Source organism: Buteo buteo, chromosome 22, assembly GCF_964188355.1.
Source record: "Buteo buteo chromosome 22, bButBut1.hap1.1, whole genome shotgun sequence".
In the NCBI taxonomy this organism is placed as follows: domain Eukaryota; kingdom Metazoa; phylum Chordata; class Aves; order Accipitriformes; family Accipitridae; genus Buteo; species Buteo buteo.
In genome coordinates, this window is record NC_134192.1 from 22,340,586 (window position 1) to 22,363,381 (window position 22,796).

Sequence of the window (22,796 nt, forward strand, 5' to 3'; positions counted from 1 at the left end):
TTCTCACTGGGGCTTCAGGTGTTCAGTGGATTTTCTATTTAACAAATTTCCTATGTTTTTGTGGTTTTCATTCTTATTTGCTACATTTCAACACAATTACCTTACTTTGCAACTTCAAATCCTCTTCCTGAGTCCCTCCAAAATTTTCACAAGTACCTCACAATTAATAACTAGAAGCAATCCAGAAGATGTGGTTCCTCAAAGAGGCAAAAATGCATCTCCTCCCTCTTCTTTTGGCTACAGGCAGCTGATAGTAGATATACAGAGAAGAACAAGAACTTCATAAGCATACATTAACACTTCCCTGCACTGAGTAACTGGAAATTTTTGATCAGAAGTTTTATCTCTGTAAAATAGCCTCTCAGAGAATTTTCTTGCACTACTTTGTCTAGCCTGTCAAACCCATGTACATTTGAGCACTCACAGCACCCTGTAGTAAAGAGTTTTCAGTTTACTGCATTTGAAGAACCACCTGCTTTTGTTTGGCTTGAGTTTAACATCTGTTAATTTCACCTGTCCTCTAATTCTTCCATTAGCAGAAACAATGAACAATGACTCCCTATTCCCGTTCTCCATGCCATTTGTGATTTCACACAGCTTTATACCACCCTTCATCATGGAATATGGGAGCTGCTCTTTACCCATCATCTTCATCATTTTTCTGTTCCCCCCCCGCCCTTTTTTTTTTTTCCTGTGTCCTTTGGCAGATAGCTGAAAGGAGACCAGAACTGCACTATATTCAAGACGAAAGTGCACCTTGAATCTACACGGTCACATACCACTGTTTTCTGTTTGTTCTATTGTACTTTTCCAAATAATTGCTGACAATCCCTTGGTTTTGACTGCTCTATGTTAAAAAATGCTAAAACAGATAACATATATCCTTGCTAACTAGGTAATTCTTCACATACATAATTTTACAGGCAGGCTGCCTATACAGGTTTAGAGACACAGGGACACAAGTCTGACCTCAAAGGTAAGGAGACAATATCCTGTTGTGATACCTCTAATACCAGTATTTTCTTAATAAAAACAAGTACATAGAGAGCCCTTAGGCAATCTGTTTATATTTAAATGGATCAGAAATTGATGTGCCCCATTACTACTTCATCCTGTTTACTGGCAGAGCATTGGAAGGTTTAGCAACCAATTAATTAAGACACATGTACCGGCATTCTTCATAAAGGTGAATACAACTTAAGCACTCTCACTACTCCCCAAATAATCACTCTGTCCACTGCCAAAATTAGATATTAATTTCCTGTGATAATAGCAATATTAAGTATCTTCTGCACATAGACAACCATCAGAGTGTACAAATTTACAAACTGCCCAAAGTCTCCACTTGAAAAAAATGAGATAACCACTTTCCCAATCTATGCTTTACATTGTACATGGCTAATAACAAGGGTTTATAAACACCTAAGTCTAAAGAACTGCATAAACCAGAAAAATTCCTAGAAAGGTATTAACCAACATGTCTGTACAGCCTTGAAATTCCAAATTTACCTTCTTATGTATCGCTGATTATTTTAATGACTGCTTATTTCTCCTGACTCTTAAAACATGCAGAATATGACCAAGAGAGATTAATTCAGCAGAATATATACTCAAAGGGTAACCTATGTACAAGCTCCACTGTTTAATGGGGACACACACATCCTCCCAGTGTTCCCACTGTTCTTTTTTCCCTTCCACTTTCCCCCAACATTTTCATACAACTGCAATTTGAAAACCATTCCATGTTCCAGCTTGAACAGTGAGTCACAGACAGCTAATCACAAGTCCACCGTAAATAAAGTTGACCTCTTTGATGTTTGTGAGTCATTAAAAGTAGAAGTTCAGCAGTTTCTGGAAAGCCAAGATCACAGATTATAACTTCTAAGAAATAGTGGAGCTATGGAAATATATTAATATGATCACACAAATATGCTTAGTGTGTCATTCCACACTCATCCACTATTAGGTTCTGAAAAAGAGATTAAGAAGTATGCATCCTATCACTGTGAAAAGCATAAGACTGTATTGCTTTCAGTATATCAAACTGGAGTTTCACCCATATGGGTGAAGAAAGATTGGTCATAGTATTCTTGTGAAGTCAAGGAAATCTGAGGAACGTGGTTTTGTACCATATTATCCATGATTACAGAAACTGTGCATCATATACTTACTGTATACTGACAGTCTGGAGCCATGAATATTTAAATGTTCTACTATTTCTCGACATTTGCCAAAACCTCTTTTCAATAACAGAATTCTATGTTTCTTAAAAAATATTCAATTACCCCAACCCACAATAAGACCACAGAAGGGAATACATTTAGATTTCTAGACTAAACTAATTTGAAATTAGCAGACAATTCAATAACTTACTCGAGACCATTTCTCTGTAAGAATTCTCATTGCTCCTAAATGCCACAATTGGCTTAGACCTTACCACTGAAAGAGGATCTTGCTTTCAGATCATACTAGTGAAACTACATACTGGTTTAGTGTTTTGTGTAATAATTTCTTTTAATTTAATATATAACTCAAACTTGATTAATATTAAAATAGCCTTTACCTTAACTGCTGTGAAGATTATTCTGTCTACCTAACTGTTACAAATAGTGGCTCCATTACCATGAGAGATATTAGCACTACTGAATAGCATTCGCAGTGCATAAATCCCAAGGACAACCAGAAGATCTTCTAATTGGTGGTTCTATTAAAACATTTCTTTGGAGGAACATATGCTCATAGAAGTAAAGACAGTACATCCCACACAGGTTAAGAATACCCTCCTTAACAGCAGTAAGCATTCCAGGAGGTACCAACAGTACATGAGGCAAATCCCTTTTACAGGCTCATGCAATTTATGTATCAACTTCCCTCTTCCCCTAAACAGCCACCTGAAAACTACTGCCTGCAGTAAGATCACCCATCATCTCATTAACATTCAGAATCACCGCCACAGAATGAAAACAAAAAATAATACAAGATGAGAACACAGAAAATCAGAACCATGCAATGGAGTCTCCCTCAAAATATTCATCACTCATGCAAATTGAATGCCTGGTTCACGTGTCCCATTTCTCAACACCAGTATAGCTTAGGATGGGTTATTCCGTGTATCAGATTATTATAAAAAAAAGGAAAATCAAAACAAAATAAAAAAGTAGTCAGTGTTAGCTTTCCTCGGGTACAGTCCTTTCACTCATAAAGTACAAGACCAATTAGTAATTCTAATTGAAACACATTCATCTCAACTTTTTGAAATATGCCATGCATAGGCAGTAAGCAGTTTCTAGAACAGGCAGAGAGGTCAAGATTGGCTAAAAATCTCTCACATTTCATAGAATTCACAATTTGTTTAAGAGTTACTGTGAGGTGTTGTGTTAAGAAAGGCTTCTCGATCTTTTAACGACTATCATCTAACTCAGCATACAGAATTAGCCATTCTAAGTAAGCCCAACACTTAACCCACCAAGAGGACGAACTCAAGGGAATGTACTTAAATGATTTAATACTTTCTGAACACAAACACACAAAGAAAAATCATGAGATGGCTCCATTACTCTAACAATTGTGACATCTTACAGGAATTCTTTCCAGTTCAACTTCTTGCAAAACCAATAGCTTAAGTCAAAAAACAACTGGAGATCTACCATCTGTTGTCACATATCATTACTCAATGAAAACTGCCCAGTACAGAGATAAGAAAAACCATCTGAATGAGCAACTGGATAAAATAAAGACCTGAGCATATGCAGACACAGAAAAGAAAGAGATATCTGAATCCTTACTGCAGATGACCTTCTTCCAATTTGCCTAAAAGTAATAGTTTAGGTAAACACAGACTACAGATTACAGAAGTTTTTAGATTCCTCCTTGATGCTAAAACCTTAAAGATTAACATCTACAAATAGTACTTATTATCAGATGCAATGAGGTATCTCACCAGATATCCATCTCAGATGTCCTGACCTCAGTACTATAGTCCTACCATACTAAAATACCTCGGCAAAAAGCCATCAGGGTGAGGAAATTCAACCACGTAAAGAATGGTAGCTGGATGCTGTCCACCACTCTCTCCGCTGACTTCTCACACAGTATCAGCATAAGTACAAGGCCTCTATTTTTATCTCCATTGTGCTAAATATCTGGATCCAGCAAACAAAAAAAACCCCACACCTCTAGGATTGTCTGCTGCTTAAGCGCTTAAGTATCATAGAATCTCCTACCCTAAAAGGAAAACCATTCTGCACAAAGCCCTCATTGCAATTTAACCCCCCAATGAATCCCAGAACCTTTTAATCCAATGAGAAATTATTTCTTCTATAATTCTGACAAAATATACTTAGGCCTTCTATACTGAAATTACCTACACAAGCGTTCTCAGTACAAATATTTTGTGTAAGAGTTCTTCAACAAGGTCTCTCATCTTTCCTTTTGTGAAGAATTTTGGGGTGATAACGATGAAAATACATGTAAAAATAGATGTGAACTGATTTAATTCCATCATATTGCTGAAAGGTACAGCAAGAAATGCAGCCTCCCCACCTATAATGTGTTTAGGAAAACATTCCATCAGCAATTTACATCTGTGTCAGACAAATGAAAGCAGTGTCAGAACTTGCGTTCTTTATGTTGAACCATCCAAAACCAACACAGAAAAGCAGGATTATCTACCACAGTCAGCATTTTAATTGCTTTCAAATTTAATTTGTGTGAGTTTTTTCTTTTTAAATCCCTATGTCATACACCTAATTGCTAACAAAAAGATTATTTTGAAATCATTGCTTTCAGCTTCTCAGTATTTATGTGGGATACCTACCTTTATAAAACAGTGTTTCCCACCTTCCTAGGGAAGTGATCAAGCTTTTCTCAGATTACACCAGTAAACCCTTGTGCATGTACGTATGTATACGCATACATGCACAGAAGCACAAGCCATACGTACAGAAAGGGAAGCTGAGGTTCCTTAATGAATAAGGCAGAAGTTGCAAGCAACATGTCCCTCAAACTTTCAAAACCAATTGTGTCATAAATAGTAAACCTCTTCCCACAATTTCATACATTTACTTCTAAAGGGCAAGAGCTGGCTAAGTGAAGGCATTTAGCAGATCTGTAGAAAACATAGCAGGATTCATCTTCTCTGAAAGATTGGCCTGCACCCTACTTTTAGGGAATGTGGACCTACTGGTTATCTATGTTAATATCCTATGAATTCATATACTCTCATGCATTAATACTTTCTCATATATTTATAAAGGAATTATGAAATTCTCATCTAGGAATACCTGAAATCTCAGTTAGTCTCTAAAATATTCTTATTTTATTGGTATAGTGTATCTTAATCATGTACATCAGTAACTGAGTAAGGGGAAAACAAAAACAATGTGTTATCAAACTCTCAGTGTTATCACCTGATACAAGAGTTGGTTTGTTGCACCTTTTGCAACAGTAATAACACACTGATAGTTTGAAGCCACTGTGGGAAAGTGCCTTAAGCAGGAAGATCTGCTTAAAGGCATGACTAAAAAAACCCCCCCCAAAAAAAACCAAAAACCACAGAATCTGCTTACAAAATAGAAAACATAGAAAATAGGGCTGTAGGCTCTTGGAGAGATCAAGGCACAATTCTTTTGTATACTTAAGCTTAAAATATAAATATGTGATCATCTAAACATCTAAATTTAAGCAGAGTCTCACTCATAACTCAAAGGGAAACTTCCCAAACCAGGCACAGGACATTACCAAAGAGATGGCCCTTCTCTTCAGTTGGGCACTTGAATTTTCATATTAAAAGGCACAGTTTGGGGTGCTGTTTTTTTTAGCCAGCAGTTAAGTATTCAAAAAAGAGAGACTGAGATACATGAATAGAAGTATCTCACACGCTTATGACACCTAGCAATATGATGACAAGCACTTTTATAAAACACAATCTACAAATATATGTATTCTGTCTTTCAAACCATACTACTAGTGAAGCCAAATAGAGACACTTACACTACGCTGTTTATGAGAACTGGAAGAGAAAGTACTAAGTGACTCAATTCTTGAACCTTAATAATTTAAAGTTAATATGGAAAATTATGGGCAAAGATTGGACAGAATAATTATCCTCTCGTAAGAAAGATCACTAAAGCAAGACTAGAAATAGCACAACAAGCCTCTATTATTGCTTTTTCAACAAATACACAGATTTATCTTGTACCACTATAGTACCTTCAGCAGTTTCATTGTCAGGTCCCATTTTCTGCTTATTCCATTCTCCCCTTCTCCTCATTCAAAACCATCCCTTTAACACATCATTCCTAATTAGATGATTAGTGCTTGGAAGGGCAGGAGATAAGTCATTTGCATAATTTAATCATAAAAAGAAGTTAAAGATACAGATTTTGCTGTTCGTTTGTACAATTATCTTCACCGGCCTGGGGGGCCGAGATATTAATGTGATTAAACAGTATTTCTGCAAACAGGCAACTGTGTGTCCTCTATTAAAGCAGAGCTGGAGGCAAATGAAAAATTAATTTTAGAAGACAATCAATTTTATTCTACATGACTGTAATAAATAACAGCCCATCTGCAGACAAGTCATTAGGCCCTGGGAGGCTACATGTGTCACAAAGTCTAAATGACATACAAGGCCGAATTTTCCACCAAAACCAGAATGAGTAATAAATAGTCCACCAACTGCCATCCCCTTTCAGAAAGTGCATAGGATTTCCCAGAAAAATCAGGTGCATTTGTAAAGTACTAATCACTGACCACGATTTAAGCTTGTACAGTATTCAGAAATACAGGTACTTGGTGGTTTACCCTTCATCGTGTTTTCAGTCTCAGCTTGAGGAAAGGTTAAAGTTTTTCCACCTATATTAGTGAATACCAGTGATGAACAATCCCTTTTATTTTGTGAGACTTCTACTACTCTGAAGCACCGAATGAATAGGCCTTGAACAGAACTGAAGTTTCTTACATACTAGTTTTCCCAATACTCTGCTGAAATAATTTTTAATTGAACAGTTATAAAAGAACAAGCCAATTTTAACACGTCCAAGAACTGAATCAACAGCTACAAAAAAAAAAAAAAAAAACCAAAAAAACCCAACAAACCAAGAAGTTTCTGAATTCTACCTGCAAGAATAAATCAAGAATTGACTAAATAGCCAGGATGCTACCTATGATACTGTAAACCTTATGAGATGTATATGCTTATTAAGTACATGAATTATTATCAGTTTCCTACTTTTTAAACTGTTAAGGTTCATAATATTTTCCCCACTACTCTTCACACGCAGTCACCTCCACTTAGAATGTTAAATCCTTCTCCCTTGATTAAAAATAATCAAGATTAAGCATAATCATATTTCATATATTCGAGACTAAGTAAGGATTTCTGAATATCAGCAATGTACAACATATGCACAGTAACAAGTTTATAGTATTCACTCTAAGGAAAAGATTTTGTATTTTAAACACTTCCCACAATGGAAAAAGTGAAAATTCCTGTAGAAGTTTGCACAAACACGCTATAAGCTCCTATTCTTGGCAAAAGTTCACCAGGCAATGCAAGCATACATTTATTGATTCTTACTTCTTCTAGCCCGTGTAGTGCCTTTCATCAGAAGAACTCAAATACACAGAGATTCTTTACATGAATGTTTTGGGGTTCCACTATGCACTTCCCCTATGTTTATTTTCTATATGAGTATATGGACTTAAGAGAGTAATTAATACCTATCCAAATATCACATTAGCTAAATATATAGGGGATACAACTGATTTCTGAAGAATCCTTTCATTATTCCACTTCTGAATTTGCACAGAACATTTCCTGGTGTAGACCAAAGAGACTTACACGTTAGTTCATGGATATGCATTTAGTTTTGATTGCTTTCTGTGCTCCTGATCCAAAACCACCAAAATCAATTGAAAGACTCCGGTTCTGCAACGGTTCCATTGCAGAATTTCATCTGCAATGAGGTCAAAAGGACAAAGCAATCTCCTTCACATGAGATCCAAAGCCTTCACGTTCATTCAGTCTCCTCTACAGTGTTGCATAGAAAGCTTATAGCCAAATATTAACACATTCTTTAACTGAGTTATTAACAATTAAAATACCTTCAGTGTTAAATCCTCTGTACTTTTTCCTTTCTATGCCATGACTCAGGTCAGTTTCTGACCACCACTGACTATCCCCATTTTAGGACCCTCAACAGCATCACTCCAAGATATAAAATGAACTTAATAGTAAGACTAACTGCTCTGAAAAAAGGGTGGTTGAAACCAGTGTTTCAGAATAGGGCATTATGAAAAATCAACAGCAAAAAAAGGAAGTTTCCAATTTTGCCCACAGTCGTATAACAGAACTAAGCAATCATCCTAAGCACTTAAATAAAAATATTCTTTGCCCATTTATTGTCTGTAGAATTGTTTACTGTCGCTCAAATTCTCATAGTGCTAGACATCAAAGGGGATTATTCTGGAAACAATGTGACATCATCAGATAAACTACTTTGTGTGCATAAGATGCTAAGAAACAGCTTCTAATCAGAAAGCAGAAAAAAAGAACAGCAGCATCAAAAACCCCTCCAAACAAACAACAAACTTCACCCAAAATAAGTGTTTAGAGGTTTTAAAGAAAAAGAAGTTTACAAGGCCAGAGGATCTACTAAAGCCCTGTATCAGAACAGGGTCAAAAATATATTAAGGAACTTTTTAAACCTTGAAAAACAACTGAATGACCATTCAATACAATAAATGAAACCTGCAATTGTTGTCTACAATGGAATGCTATTTGTGTATTTAGTTATTATCAATGACAGATCAATCTAGATGACAGGGGAAAGATGATGCTGTGTAGCCACATAGCCACAAGTACCTGAAGGTGTCAAGGAGACATTCCAGGGCAGCAGAGGATGGAGGGCAAAACGATAATTGCAGAACAGGCACAACAAGAAATTCTGCAATACATTCGACGTGCTCCCTATGCAGTGTACAGATCATCAGCTCTCTTGCAGCAATTGCTGCGGTCGTATCAGCCTGTTGTGGACCCACTGCACACAACACACAGCAACTTCAACCTTTCTTGGGATTCCCTTGCCTGACTGTGCCCATGCTAAAGGACTGAATTGTTCAAGTACACTATCTGCAGTGCAGGCCTTCTGATACCCCAAAATCCCAGACAAACGTACTGCATCTACCAACCCAGCCTCCCTGTTCCTCCTTTCTTCTCCCTGTTTCTCCTTTCTTCTCCCTGTAAATCAATAACCAACTCCTATTTACACTTTGTGAGATACAACTTCACTGTGAGCCAGCAGCAGGTGGGCATAAGATGTTCTGTGTGATATTCTTACTTCTTTCCTCCCCCACTTCGAAAGCAGACGGACAGAGCACCTATTACTACCTAACACTAGCAGGACTATAACTTCCAAATAGCCACGTCTCCTTCTGAAATCATCAGCCCATCTCAGAGAGCTAAGAGGCACTAGGAGCATGGCTACATTCACATACCTTTTGAAACATGCAGGTAGAGGACAACCAGCATAAGCAAGTTTCCTACTTCTGTCTGGCTGACAAACATTAGAAAAGTAGTTGCACAGAAACAGACAAACTTGTTGCACTGACTTCTCCTAACCTACAGGAAGACCTACCTAACTACACTTACAAATGCAATATAAAAACAAAAATCATTTAGATCCTAATACAATGCATTATTTAAATCAAATGCAGTGCTGGTAGAATAATCCCTAACCTAGCTGACTTACATGCCAGACTTAACAGCAAGTCAAATGCCTGGCAGGGCTGAGCATCTCTGCTGCTAATAGCTAAGTTTGGAAAAAAACAACAAAAATATAGAGCTTATACTATCACAAACTTCACATGAATGGGTAAAGAAAAAAAAATAAAAAAGAAGTTGTTCTTATAAAGAGTTTCTGGCTGGCTGGCATAAGAACTCAGTCGCTCAGCTTATCTTCATTCAGAGAACATGAGCTCTTAAAATGTATTTAACAGTCTACTGCTGCATTCTGAACTACTCTACAACAGTCACTGCATTACTCAGTAATGATGCCTACAATAAATACATCACAAATATTTGTTTTGTTTCCATACCAACATGAATACAGATTCTCCCAGTGTAACAAAGGGTTAAGTTTTTCGGTCAGTAAGCTAAAATCATAAACCTTTAAGGATGAATAACTAAGAAGATGGAACAAACAGTTTTAGGACTGATGGTTGGGGGGGGCAGAAAAATTTTAAAGAAAGCATATTAAAAAAGGCAAGATAAGTGAATGACCAAAATCCCCTCTAGCTTAGCATGAAGGGAAAAGTATTTCACGAAATTGCAAGACACAAACTTTCTTGAGTTCCAGCAGGAAGAAACAGATTTGTTCAAACCAAAAATCAGCTGTGCAACAAGTAAGGCAATTTATAAAAACAGACCAGAAGTGACAGTATTATGGTTCTGATCCAAGACAAGAAATCTTAGTTCTAGTGTATGATAGCAGGATCAATTAACCTTCCTAAGCACTTCTGACTATGAGAGAGAAGGTTTGCAGCATCTTACAGTAATCATTCTGGCCAAACCTCTTCTGAGGGCTCCTTCTAAAAGGCAAACCGTGGCTGCGAAAACCGATAGCAATGCATCACCCCTTCCATGCAGGTACAGCCTGGAGTCAGAGCGCAGCACACTGCTGTGCCACACACACATGTAATGCAGTGGGGAGCAAATGCTATATACAGCATCTTTAGCAAGTCTCACAACGAGAGCACGAAGTGCACTGACAGACCACTTTGTTATTTAATTCTCTGCAAAACAGTCAGAACAGCCTTGGACCAGGCAAAAATGATTTCTTAATGATGAGATGCTCAACTCAAGGTATTTTGAGAAGTCACCTATCAGATACATGAATCGCCATATAAAAAACACCAAATGAAACCTTACAAGCCAACAAAAAAACCTCCACAGACCTACAAAAACACATTTCAATAACAAACTCATGCAATAGAGAAAACACAACCCTGAGTTCACTACCTTAGGTGCTGTTTCAGTATTCATATTCTGCTGTTTTGTAACTGCCAGCATTTTACTGCCTTGTTCTCTTTGGGTTTTTTGTTGTTGGTTTTTGGTTGGCAGGGGATGTTTGGGGGGTTTTGTGTTGTTTCTTTAAACATGCATTTTCAGTCTCACAGGAAAGACTTGACTTTTTTTCCTACTTTATTTTTCAGTATTATCTCAGAAGCTTTTTAGGAAGTTGCCCTCCTTCAGCACACAACATTTAAAAGTATGAGGACAAGAAGAGGCAGCTCCAGGGACCTGCAGCAGTGAAGCGAGGTGTCTTCATCAACTGCACAAAAAAACAACAGGGATAATGTTTCACAGACCCGGGACATTTCCTGATTAACTGTTATAAAAACAGTCCATTAGCTATCGTGTAAAACTTGCACTAGGCGAAACCAACTGTTACATGTGTAAGAAAAAGCATAATGTATAGTATTTTATATATACTGATTAGAAGTTTTAACTGAAACTCGAAATATTTTTTTTCTTTAAACTAGCTTGATCTTCTTAATTAGCAACTCTTAAATTACTGTAACATACAAGTAACTAAATCCCCCTACTGGTACAATGTCTGTGCTAAGAGCTTTCTTACAGACACTTCCCCCCCGCCCTTTAAATTACAAATATACAAATATTCCTTCTCAGGTAGCAGTAGGGAAAAAGAGAAAAAGACAAGTCAGCTCATCAGCACATACATACAGGATTTAAGGAAATAATTTGAGACAAGAAAAAACACAATCTGAGTATGACACGGTTGATTCACAGAGGGTTACAACTCACACTCTGCTCCAGCGAGGACAAACACAACAGCAGTGACGATGTCAGTGGCTAGCTGTGACATCTACTCATGGCTTCAACAACTGCCACGCAATCCAGTCATCCCAATGAATGCCAATAAAATCTGTCTTCCACCGCACAGTTATTTCTACTCTGTAAACTGGGTGCCCAGAGAGGCTGGGAGTCTCCATCCTTGGAAATACTCAAAATCCAACTGGACATGGCTCTAGACAACCAGCTCTAGCTGACCTTGCTTAAACCGAGGAGTTGGACTACATGAGCTCAAGAGGACCCTGCCAACCTCAACAATTCTGTCATTCTGCAAAACACATTAGAACCAGAACTCTGTACATATAGTGTGAAATAATTTTGATTAATTTTTTTCAGTAAATTGCTCTGTTTTAATTCCACGTCCACACAGGTTTAGCAACAGGAGAGAAAAATTACTCAATGTTCTGTTGACTGAAAGTACCATGAGGGCATCCCAAGCTAAAAGTTCTCTTGCCACAGACTGGACAGAAATAAAATTACATGCTGAGAATGTTACTCACTCACATGGCTATGAGAATTATAAAAAAAAAATTAAAGACTTTTAGTAAGGACACCAAGATAGCTCATATAGCCATCTTAGTTCATTTAGGAAATTTCGTTCTTGTCCATAGCAAACGCAATTCAAACTGATTCCTGGATTACTCCAAAGCCTCTCTCTTCATAAATACGTATACAACATTTTCCAAAAAACAAAGTTATTTCTATGGTTTGGGAAAGAGGCTTTGGAATAATCCAAACATTTAAATTGCATTATGTATATGTGTGTATATCATATCAATCAATATGTGTGTATGTGCATGTGCGTGTGTGTATGACATAAATCCCATCCCATATTAAATCTAACTTCCACCTTTATTTACACGGTAGCTGAAACATTTTATTCAATACAATATGAAAACTGTGATCACAGGAGCCTATGGCTGGGAACAACAGTGAGGAAGACTAGTAAAAGTGAGTCCAAAACTATGTGGAAAAACAGTATCGAGATTCTTTCAGCTAAAAATCAGAACTCCCTCTGTTCAAAATACTATTAGGACTTAAAGGGGTTCATCCTACCAGAAACAAACAAACAAAAAAAAATGTAGAGGTGGCAGTCAAAAGAGTAAGCACAACCTTCTGGCATGAAGAACATCTCTGCTTCTTTGCACAGGAAACCCTTAACAGTCTTACAAGCTGGTGAGATGTACCAGGTTGAGTCTTCAATAGAGTAACTGAAAGGGAAGTGCACTGATGATGCAAAACATGACATATTTCAGTACATTCTAGTCACAAACAGACTAGACTGCACATAGTTTAAGACCAAATAGAACAGATAACATCTTGATTCTAAAAATATACTTTTTACCCAAAGTCCCCAAAGTAATTTTTCCTTTGTTTTTCCCTATTTAACAAACAGGTATTCAGGCAAAATAATCTATTTTATAGAAGGAGCACAATAAAAAAAAAATCATTACAGGAGATGACCTCAAAATTCTCGGTCCACCCTACGCTTTATACATCACACACAACTACAGCTAGTGTTGAAGGCAACTGAACTTGTGAACTGAAGTGGAAAAAGACTTCAAAATATTTAAGATTTTCACCTGATTCACTAATACAATACATCACAGAAACTACCCAGCTCAAGGAGGACAGAAAACTAGTTGAATTGCGGGAAAAAATCTGAAGGAACATATATTAAGGATCTTTTCAATACTTAAATTCCTATTGTATATTATAAAATACATTTCATTTCAATACTTTGGTGTCTATGTGCCAAAAGCTTAACGAATACTGTCACTAGAAACCTTCAATTAATGACAATATTAATGGAGCTTTATGTAGCATAGATAATAGAACACATGCATAATATAGCTAGATACCTCAAGTTTTACACATTACTAGTAAAAAGCCCATTAATAAAGAATAATCCAATAAAAGCACTGTTTGTGATGGCATTACCATACTTTTTAGTAAAAGTAAAAAGAGTCTCCCTCCTAAATAACTACTAAATGCTTAGGGTTCTAACATATTGCTGCAAGCTATAATGGTTATAACTGTTAATCCAATACACCTTTTATACAAACCCATAAACACACGAGTGGAAAAATAGCACAGATGTTCATCTCTAATGCAATTTCCATTCAATTTCCTAAGTGCAGTCCCTGTGTGCAAACTAGCTTAACGTTATGTTTAGCTTGCAAATTCTTTTAATAAATAATGAATGCAATAAAACTGGTAGATCAATGGCAAGCTGAGAAATCATAAAAAAAGCCTTTTGTGCTCATGCTGTTGCCGATTTCAAACTTTAATCCAGCGACAGATCGATACTACTTTTTCTTTTTAACCCATCACATAGATAGCAGATAGGCTAGATGTAGGTTAAATGCTGTTACCAGATATCAATTTCCAGAAACTTGATAAGATCAGACACAATTGCAATCAAACATTTTATACCTTAACACATACACAACAATACACACTGGTAAATATTACACTTTAAGTCACTGTACAGTAATAAAGCAAGCACTATTCATTAGTTTTGGTTCTTACTTTTTGGGGAAGTGGTATTTGTAACTGAGTCAAGAAAGGCTCTGACAATATATTTTAATGAGCAAAATGGGCTTAGCAGGTCAAGATGAACTGACAAGGAAATATAATCTCCCCACACTTGCTAGTGACAATAAACTTTATATGCACACACAAAACAACAATATTGCTGTGTTACCAAAAAGAAATGAAAGCAAACAAATATATGTCTTACAGGATTCAGATATTGGAACCTTCTGGGGCAGGTATCAAAGTGCATTAGTTAATAGGTATCGGTGTTTCTTACAGGTTGTAGAATGGGGGGAGAAGGGAAACCCTATTACTAAGTCACTTTGGATAACCGTGCTTTACCAAGAGGGAACAAAGATCAAAAGCGTGTAGCCCCAAGGGACAATTCTAATATCAAGCAGGATAAATCTAAATCACTAAGAATCATTACTAACTAATGTACTTGTGCTTGGTAATGCATGTTTAATCGTAACGTATTTAAATCTTTCCTCAGCTTACACCAAAGAAACACGTCACAGACAGCATTAAGTCTGAAGTATCCTCATAATGTTTGTTTCTTCTATTAGCTTTGTTTACATAAATAATCATTAAAACGCTGCATTTCCATACACCTACAGAATTTTATTACATTGATAATCACATGAAGAACTTATGAAAGAAACTAGATGGGCACTTTCTATGTATTTTAAAGTAAGGATTTGGATAATTTTGTTCGTAACTTCAGAAAATCCAAAATTATCATTCCTGGAACAGGCACGTAAAACCTTAAAGATCCTACAATGAGCAAGAACAAGGTCAGACCCAAAAACTTAGTACCCGTTTGAAAATGGCATATACACATAATTCTCTCAAACACAGGTTTTAAGTAAATATGTCCCACCTTTGACGAGAAAGGCTCAGATCCTAGAAACATTTGTAAGTTCTTTGCCCTTGTTCTGGCAAACTTCCACCGGCATGAAAGGGAGGTTCGCCTTAGCAAAGTCAAAATAGGGACTTAATGGCCCACATTTCAACACATTTTTAATATTGATACTGACAAACAGCTCTTACACAATGTGAACTCCAGCCTGTAACCAATGAAATAAGATAGAATTCTTTACAACATCTCAGAGTGCTCATTTTAAATATTTTGTGCAAAATTACCAAGGTAGGTAGATACTAATTTCTCACCCTAAGGCCACTGCCATACAACAAAACATGATTTTCTAATTCAGTGATTTTTGCTGTGCTCCTCAGTTCTACCAAAGTTGATTTTCACCTGCCTTTAAAACAAATGCATACACACAAACAGACGCTGCGTGTCCAACCGTAGCCCCAGTGTGAGAATAATTTCCCATCTACAGAGCTGGTCACTTCTGGAGGCTTTCTAAGTATAATGCTGTTGCCACACATTGATATATTGGTGAAAGAAAGGCAAATATAACAATGCTAAAGCTTAAACTCATTTGAATAAACTGTGAATTTCTATTACATATATTGTTTCCTTTATCAAATTGGAACTACTGGAGCAAGAATACCAAGAATGCCAACATAAATCTAGATCTGTTACAGCCAGTTTCTCCAATTTATTCTCAGAAGACTTAATGACAAGAAGTCAAAGTTCTTCTGTTTGGAGAAGAGATTAGGAAAAAGAACATTTGCGATAATTTTTAACATTAAACTTAAGCGTCATATTGGAAGAGAGCAGTTTTAACAAAATGATTGAAGCAAATCACAAAATACTATTTTAATCTTCTAAAGAAAAACAAGGAAGACCACAAGTGGTTTAATAAACACTAAGGAATAAAAGCCAATAAAAACTGTGCACAGCCTACGTGGGAAATAGATCTTCATTATTCATGGCAGAGTACTTTACACTTTGTGCAATCTTTTCCAGAATTTAAAACCGTTCCACAAAGACACATTCCAGCCTCTTTTATGATTTGCGTTCCACAGGTTCTGCTCCAAGATAATGGATACCAGACTATACAGATCAGAAATAAACGGTGATCGACAACTTTTCTAACATTTCTGGCACTAAATGGTTAGTAACAGAAACATAATAAACAAGTATTCCTATTTTAAGTCTAACAGATGTTGAATTCAGACACATTTAACTTGAAAAAAATTAATAAGAATTAAAAAAAAACAGGGGAAAAGCCTTTCTTCAGCCTGTAATCAATTTGGACACAATGATATTCTATTTATAGCAACACTTTTAACATGTTCTAGTCTTATATTATTTATTCGGATCATTCCTATTACAATGAAATATTAATGTTGAGAAAGTGGTTACTCTATTAAGGAGCTATCCTATGTTTAGATTTTAATATTGATCTCCACTATTTTGGAATAATTAATCATTCTGTATGAAACTGTATTTGTCTGACTTTGTGTTATAATATGATCAGAAGTTTAGCATCTTCCCCACAACGATGCCATGATTAAATTTATATTTTGACCTATTCCTAAAGGCAATTTAGTTATTCCAACAGAAGGGGGAAAAGGGGATACCGCCACTTTAAAAGCTTCAATCTCTTTGACATTGCTGGCAGTGTATGGGAACATTAATGCATCTGTCATGATAACAAGCTAAGAATAACATCTAGACATCAAACCGAGCAGAGAATCCATCTGAAGTGATTCATTCAGATCTGTCTCATTGATTTATTAAACACAGGGCAACATCTGCAGCCTCACAGAGCCGCTTGGCAAAATTAATGCAAGATCAATTCAAATGGAAAAAAGTGCAAAAGAGATAAATCAAAACACAATTTGCATGCAGTTCCACAATCAGGCTTATTGGGTGCAAATGCTCAATTTCCCTCCCAAAGCAAATGAGTTTAAATGTTGTTTTATCTTTGTAGAATTGTGTGATTTGGAGTGACAGTGAAGAGTTCTGCAGGTTGAAATGGTGAAAAGAAAAAAAGGAGAAGAAATGCTTGCAAAGACCTTTTGAATATGCAACAAGAATATCATTAATACCTAATTGTTTAGCTTTTTTGTCTTTGCTACAAAAACACAGTATTTTTCAGTTGTAGAAGTCTCAGTAGAAAATTACATATGTATTATGCATATACACATGCAGGAAACATACAAATACTCCATTTTGGAGGAAAAGCATGTTACACTTTAAATGGGGAGCTCTATTGCTATGTAAAAAGAAGGGAATTTTAATCAAGGCTTCTCCAGATTAGATATCCATCTGATGAAAATATTCAAGTATTTTAGTAGTTTTGAACAAGCATAGACTTTCAAGATGCCCAAAAAGAAAGAGGGATTTTTCCAAAAGTATAATTAATCTGCTCGGAAAGTGGAAAAATTCCTTTCTGCATCTCTAGCAGAATCCACTATGCTGGTGATCTCTCATGAGAATGTTTTAAGTGAGTCTCCTCTCCAAGGAAGAAAAAGAAATTGAGAAATTGATCTTCTTTTTTTTTATTTTAACATGCTAGCGCCTCCAAAATTCACAAGTTTGGCTAAGTCTGAATGCATACTAAATATTTACTTAGTCAAAGAAGTTTATATGATCAGATGTCCACATTTAAAAATCAATATACAAGGAAACGCTGTGCAGTGCTACATGACTGGATTGCTTTAATTATAATCTTGACATCATTCTCCTAATAAAAGACAGAGTATTGCTGACTATAGGGTAGCTTTTAATAGACAACATGACTAGACCTTCATTATCTCATAAAATAAAATGTCTGCATTTACTGCTTAAATTCATTTCTAAAGCCTTTTATTGTTTGTGAATAGCCAAAGTAATACAAAATATTAGCTTAACTGGATATTTGAAATCATAAAAAATAAGCCACGCGCCGAAACATTGTTTTCTGGGAAATACTCTTGCTATTCACTGAATAATCCAGACCAACACTATGCTTTTTCAGTAGCCAACAGCATCCATCAAACAGAAACCCTGTAGAATAGATTATGATCATGCTCATATAAGCCTAATTTTAGGGACTGATGTATTTACCATCATAAAAACATTCTTACTGCAGCTTTAAATTTCATTTTTAAATAAAATCTCATTATAGTTTTCTACTTTAAGTAAACGTTATGCTTTACTACTAAAATTAAGCATGTGTCCATAATTTAAGTAATCTTCTAAGGTACTGCAAATTAGTAACTAAATTTTGTAAATATGTTGTACTCAGTATGCACTTGAAGATGCTACCTGTAATGAAATGAACGGTTAGTTTCATTTTACAAACCTTGCTTCCAAATTAGATTACATGATGATGGCTAACGACAATCAAAGTTAGGAACATTTTGTTTACACGTGAATGAAAATTATACATGTAGTGTTTAAAAAAAAACCACAAAGGTCAAAGATGCTAGATATAGGGAACTAGCATTACATACACAGAACATAAACATACAAAAAAAAATTTCACTTACAGGTATATTTCTCTGCAGCTTTTACGAGCTCTGTAGATAAGCTCAACTAAAAAAAATGCAATAGAGTAAGCAGGAGAAGTAAATTTTATGTTTTTTTCAATTATATATAATCGATGGTTCACATTCCAACTTAAAAAAATAATTAAAAGTGTACACTAACGTAAGAGATGTTGACTTTTAGAAGTCAACTAACATTGAAAACAATGATAGCCAGCATTTCTTATTGCTTTTTCTGGCAGCTCTTGAGTTTAATGAAGAATTTCTACAGTATTCAAATATATATATATATAAATATCCATAAATTAAAATATATTACAAAATATATGTTCAGACATGAAAGTAATGCTTCAGTCATGCAGTGGAACAATACATATCAAATGGTTTGCTTCTAAAAAAACCACATTTTTTCAAGACTTTAATTCCCAGGTATAGAACCTAAATACTGTACATATGGATAGCTGTAACAATTCCACTGTGTTTTGTTTGATACCATGCACTGCAGTGGTTCCCAGGTCACTTCACAGGAAACAAAAATTAGATCACTCATGTATTTAGCTATTTTTATCCAACATTCTCACCCATTAAGTGTGGGCTGTTTGAGGAAAAAAAAAACCTGTAAATAAAATGACATATTAAGCATTCAATTAGCACGATGGATACAATTAACATTGTTAAGTTACCATACTTGAGAAAAGTTTTATCTGTGTTGATAACACTTATCATGCATTACACCTGAAACCATGAATGCAAAATACATTGGTATCAGTAGCTTATTCGAACCAGTGGCATTTTCAAGAGATAGAAACAAAGGTTGGGTCATGTTTCAATAAATGAAAAACGTTTTAGGAAATGTAAAGGGATCTGCTATTCCTGAACAGGTAAAAATACTAGGCATCATGAGGCAGGGAGAGCTTGCTCTTACACACGTGTTGAACGTACTTTCTCAGTTGAGAGCTTTGACTCTATTCAGACATATTTCTGCCCTATTAGATCCACCCTCAACAGTGCTCTTGCCATATCTTCAGCCTCTGACCAGGTCTTCGTTCCACTGACTGCTCCTTTCAGACCCTCTTAGAGCATCACTCAGCTCCTCACTTACAGCTCCCCTGGCCTCCCTTCTCAGCTGCTCCTTGCATTACTTATTCCCTTATCCTATCAGGGCCATAAGTCTTTGTCAAAGGAAAAAAAAAAAAAGTGAAATACAAGTTTTAAACATTTAACACTTGAGCATTTCTGGATCTTAAATCATTGGTTGTAAGAGAGCAGAAATCATCAGATCACATCTAAAGGCTGTATCATCAAATCAGATCCCACATTTCCCCAAGGGAAGACTTTGGCACAGTCACAGAAATTAAAAAGACATACTACTTTAACGGTGAACTTTCATGCTAGTCTAGTTTCAGAAACATTTCAGAGAAGCATTTACATGTTAAATGTGTCCCTTGGTAATCTTACATTAATTCTATTCAAATACATTAGTCCCAGACCTTACTTGCAACACCGTCGTTTTAATAAGGCAGTAGTTGTGATGTCACAGAGGTGCATGACATCGAAATAAAGAGGCAGCGGGAGAAGGTGTTACAGAAACAGAACACGAGCAAGAGAAAAAGCACATACTTCAAATAAACGTATCTAGGAATTGAGTGCAAGCATCTCTAAAATGTCACCTGTAACAGAAAATAATTTGAAACAAACCAAATACTGCTACTCAAGAATGAGCATCGGGTCTGCTCCTGCTTAAGCTCACAGCAGCGAGAACAGGATCAGGCCCCAGATTAGAGCGTACTTAAGGTGTCATTAAAAAAACCCACCCAACACATTCAGTGCCAAGCAGTTAGAACTAGTGACACCAAAACCAAAGTTACTAAACATTTGCATGCTATGCGTTTGATATCGCACTCAAAGCTGTCTGAAACAACCTTCTGTAAAGAAAGTTTCCTGCCAGGCAGAAAGCCGGAGCACAGTGGAAGGCAAATGTTTCTGGAGAGGTACCTCACCAACTGCTCCACTAAGAAACGCCGTCTCCGAGCACCCCGTCTTAGGTCCTACCCCACTGCACTAGGCATTTCTCCTCAGCCTCGAGAGGGGTTTTGTGTTTATTAGATCATTACCATTTCTAAAGGCTACAGCTATGAGGTCACAAACCAGGATTATAACCCCAAGTACGAAGGACCCAGCAGGGATCTCCCATGAATACAGCCCGCTCGGGGCTCCGCGATTTCGGCACGGCGGGGCAGGGGCTTCGGCCACCCCGGACCGCTCGCTCGCCTGACGCGAAGTCACTCGGGAACGGCCGCGAGCAACAGTTTGCCCGCCGGCCGCCCACCCTCCCCCGCGGGCATCGGCCGGCTGCCGCAGCCGGCGCTCAGCCCCTCGGGAGCGAGGGATCCTGAGGAGAATTGGAAGTTTCAGCGGAAGGAAAATAATAACAGAAAACTTTGAGGGTTTTGGTTTTTGTGGTTGGTTTGGTTTAAGAGCGTACACGGGAACTATCAGCTTTCCCCGCGAGGGGAAAAGTTTGAAGACCGGCCCGCCGCTCGGCGGTCCCAGCCATCTCGGGGGGGGGGTTGAGGAATCCTGCAAAGTTTTCCACGCCGGCACCCACGGCCGCGCCGCTTCACCGCCCCCGCCCACCGCCCCCGCCGCGCCTCAGCCCCCCGCTCCCCCAGGCCCGGCCCGGGGCTGCCCCGCCGAGGGCGGCGGGTCGCCGCGCAGCGCCCGGGAGGGTCGTCGTCGTCGTCGTCCCCGTCCCCCTCCCCCGACGCTTCCCCACACACGCACAGCGGGAGCCCGCGGGGAGAGGAGAGGGGAAGGGACGGGACCCGGCACCCCCCCAAACACACACCCCCACACCCCGGGGCACGGCTCGCCGCGGGCTGCCGACCCCCCCAGCGGCCGGAGCGGAACGGAGCGGGGCGGGCGGAGGAAGAGCGAAGTTTTGCGGCTCACCTCGCGTTGGTGCAGTCGTTGTACAAAGTTTCGAAGTCCTTCCTGGTAATGAGCTTGCAGCGGTTGACGCCGGGCTGGATGGCCCCCAGCCCCCGCAGGATGCGGACCTGCTCCACCGTGCACACCACGGGCGATATATCCAGCCGCTTCAGCTTGGTGTAGACCGTGTGCAGCCCTCCCACCAGGTGCTTGAGGAAGAGATCAAAGACCTGCGGCAGGCAGATCAGCTCCTGCCCCTCCACGAGGAACGAGGCTACCTTCACCCCGTGCAGGTCGACCATCTTACACTCGTTGCCGCCGCCCCCGCCGCCGCCGCCGCCCGCGCCGGCCCCGCCGCCACCGCCACCGCCGGCGGAGAGGAAACTGTTGACGAGGCTGTTGGTGAGGCGCGGGGACTCCGCGGGGCTGGAGTACAGCGGGTCCGCCCGGAACAAACCCGCCGAACCCCCCGCGCCGCCGCTGGAAGTTGCGGCGATGACGGGCGGCGCGGAGACAGCCATGGCCAGCCTGGCTCCCCGCCGCGGCTCGCCTCAGCCCCGCTCCCCTCAGCGCGCACTCTCGCCGCGCTCTTTGCGGTACTACTAAAAACAGAGCCGCGCGCCCGCCCTCCCACACGCAGCGCCCGCCGCCAGCCGCGCGCCCAGACCCCTCCCCAGCGCCGCCGGGTGGAGGGGGGGGGGGGGGAGAAGAGTGACAGCGCCCTCCAGCCAATGCGCCCCGCCCGCCTCCAGCGCGGCCTCGGCGAGTGGCTGGCGGGCTGGGCGGGGGGGCGGGGCGGGGCAGCGCGGCGCGGCGGCCGGCCGCGAGCACCTGGGCCGAGGGAGCGTGAGGCGGCCGGGGCCGGGTGGAGGTTTGCCGGCGGGGTGAAGCGGGCGCCGGCCTCGCGGGTGGGGGGGTGAGGGGGGGTGTTTGTGTGAGGAGAGCCCGCCCGGTTCGAGCCTCTGCCGGGCTCCCGAAAACTCCCCTTCTGCTGCGCCGCGGGGTAGGAAAGTTTCGGTGAGCGCTTCCTGGGCCGTGAGGGGATCCGGCGGGCGCTGGCCCGGCG

The 22,796-nt window shown here is 39.1% G+C and overlaps 1 protein-coding gene across 5 annotated transcripts in view; it reads right to left on the reverse strand.

Moving 5' to 3' along the window:
- Nucleotides 1-22,333, reverse strand: part of DACH2 (dachshund family transcription factor 2) — a 313,627-nt gene extending 291,294 nt beyond the window's left edge. For 2 of the 5 annotated variants that reach the window (XM_075053842.1, XM_075053839.1), the window contains exon 1: nt 21,752-22,333. In XM_075053842.1, coding sequence (XP_074909943.1) covers nt 21,752-22,251 — 500 coding nt within the window. In that variant the 5' untranslated portion in view covers nt 22,252-22,333. The remainder of the gene's footprint in view (nt 1-21,751) is intronic. The other 3 variants (XM_075053841.1, XM_075053843.1, XM_075053840.1) reach the window with 3 other exon arrangements.
- Nucleotides 22,334-22,796: the final 463 nt, after the last annotated feature.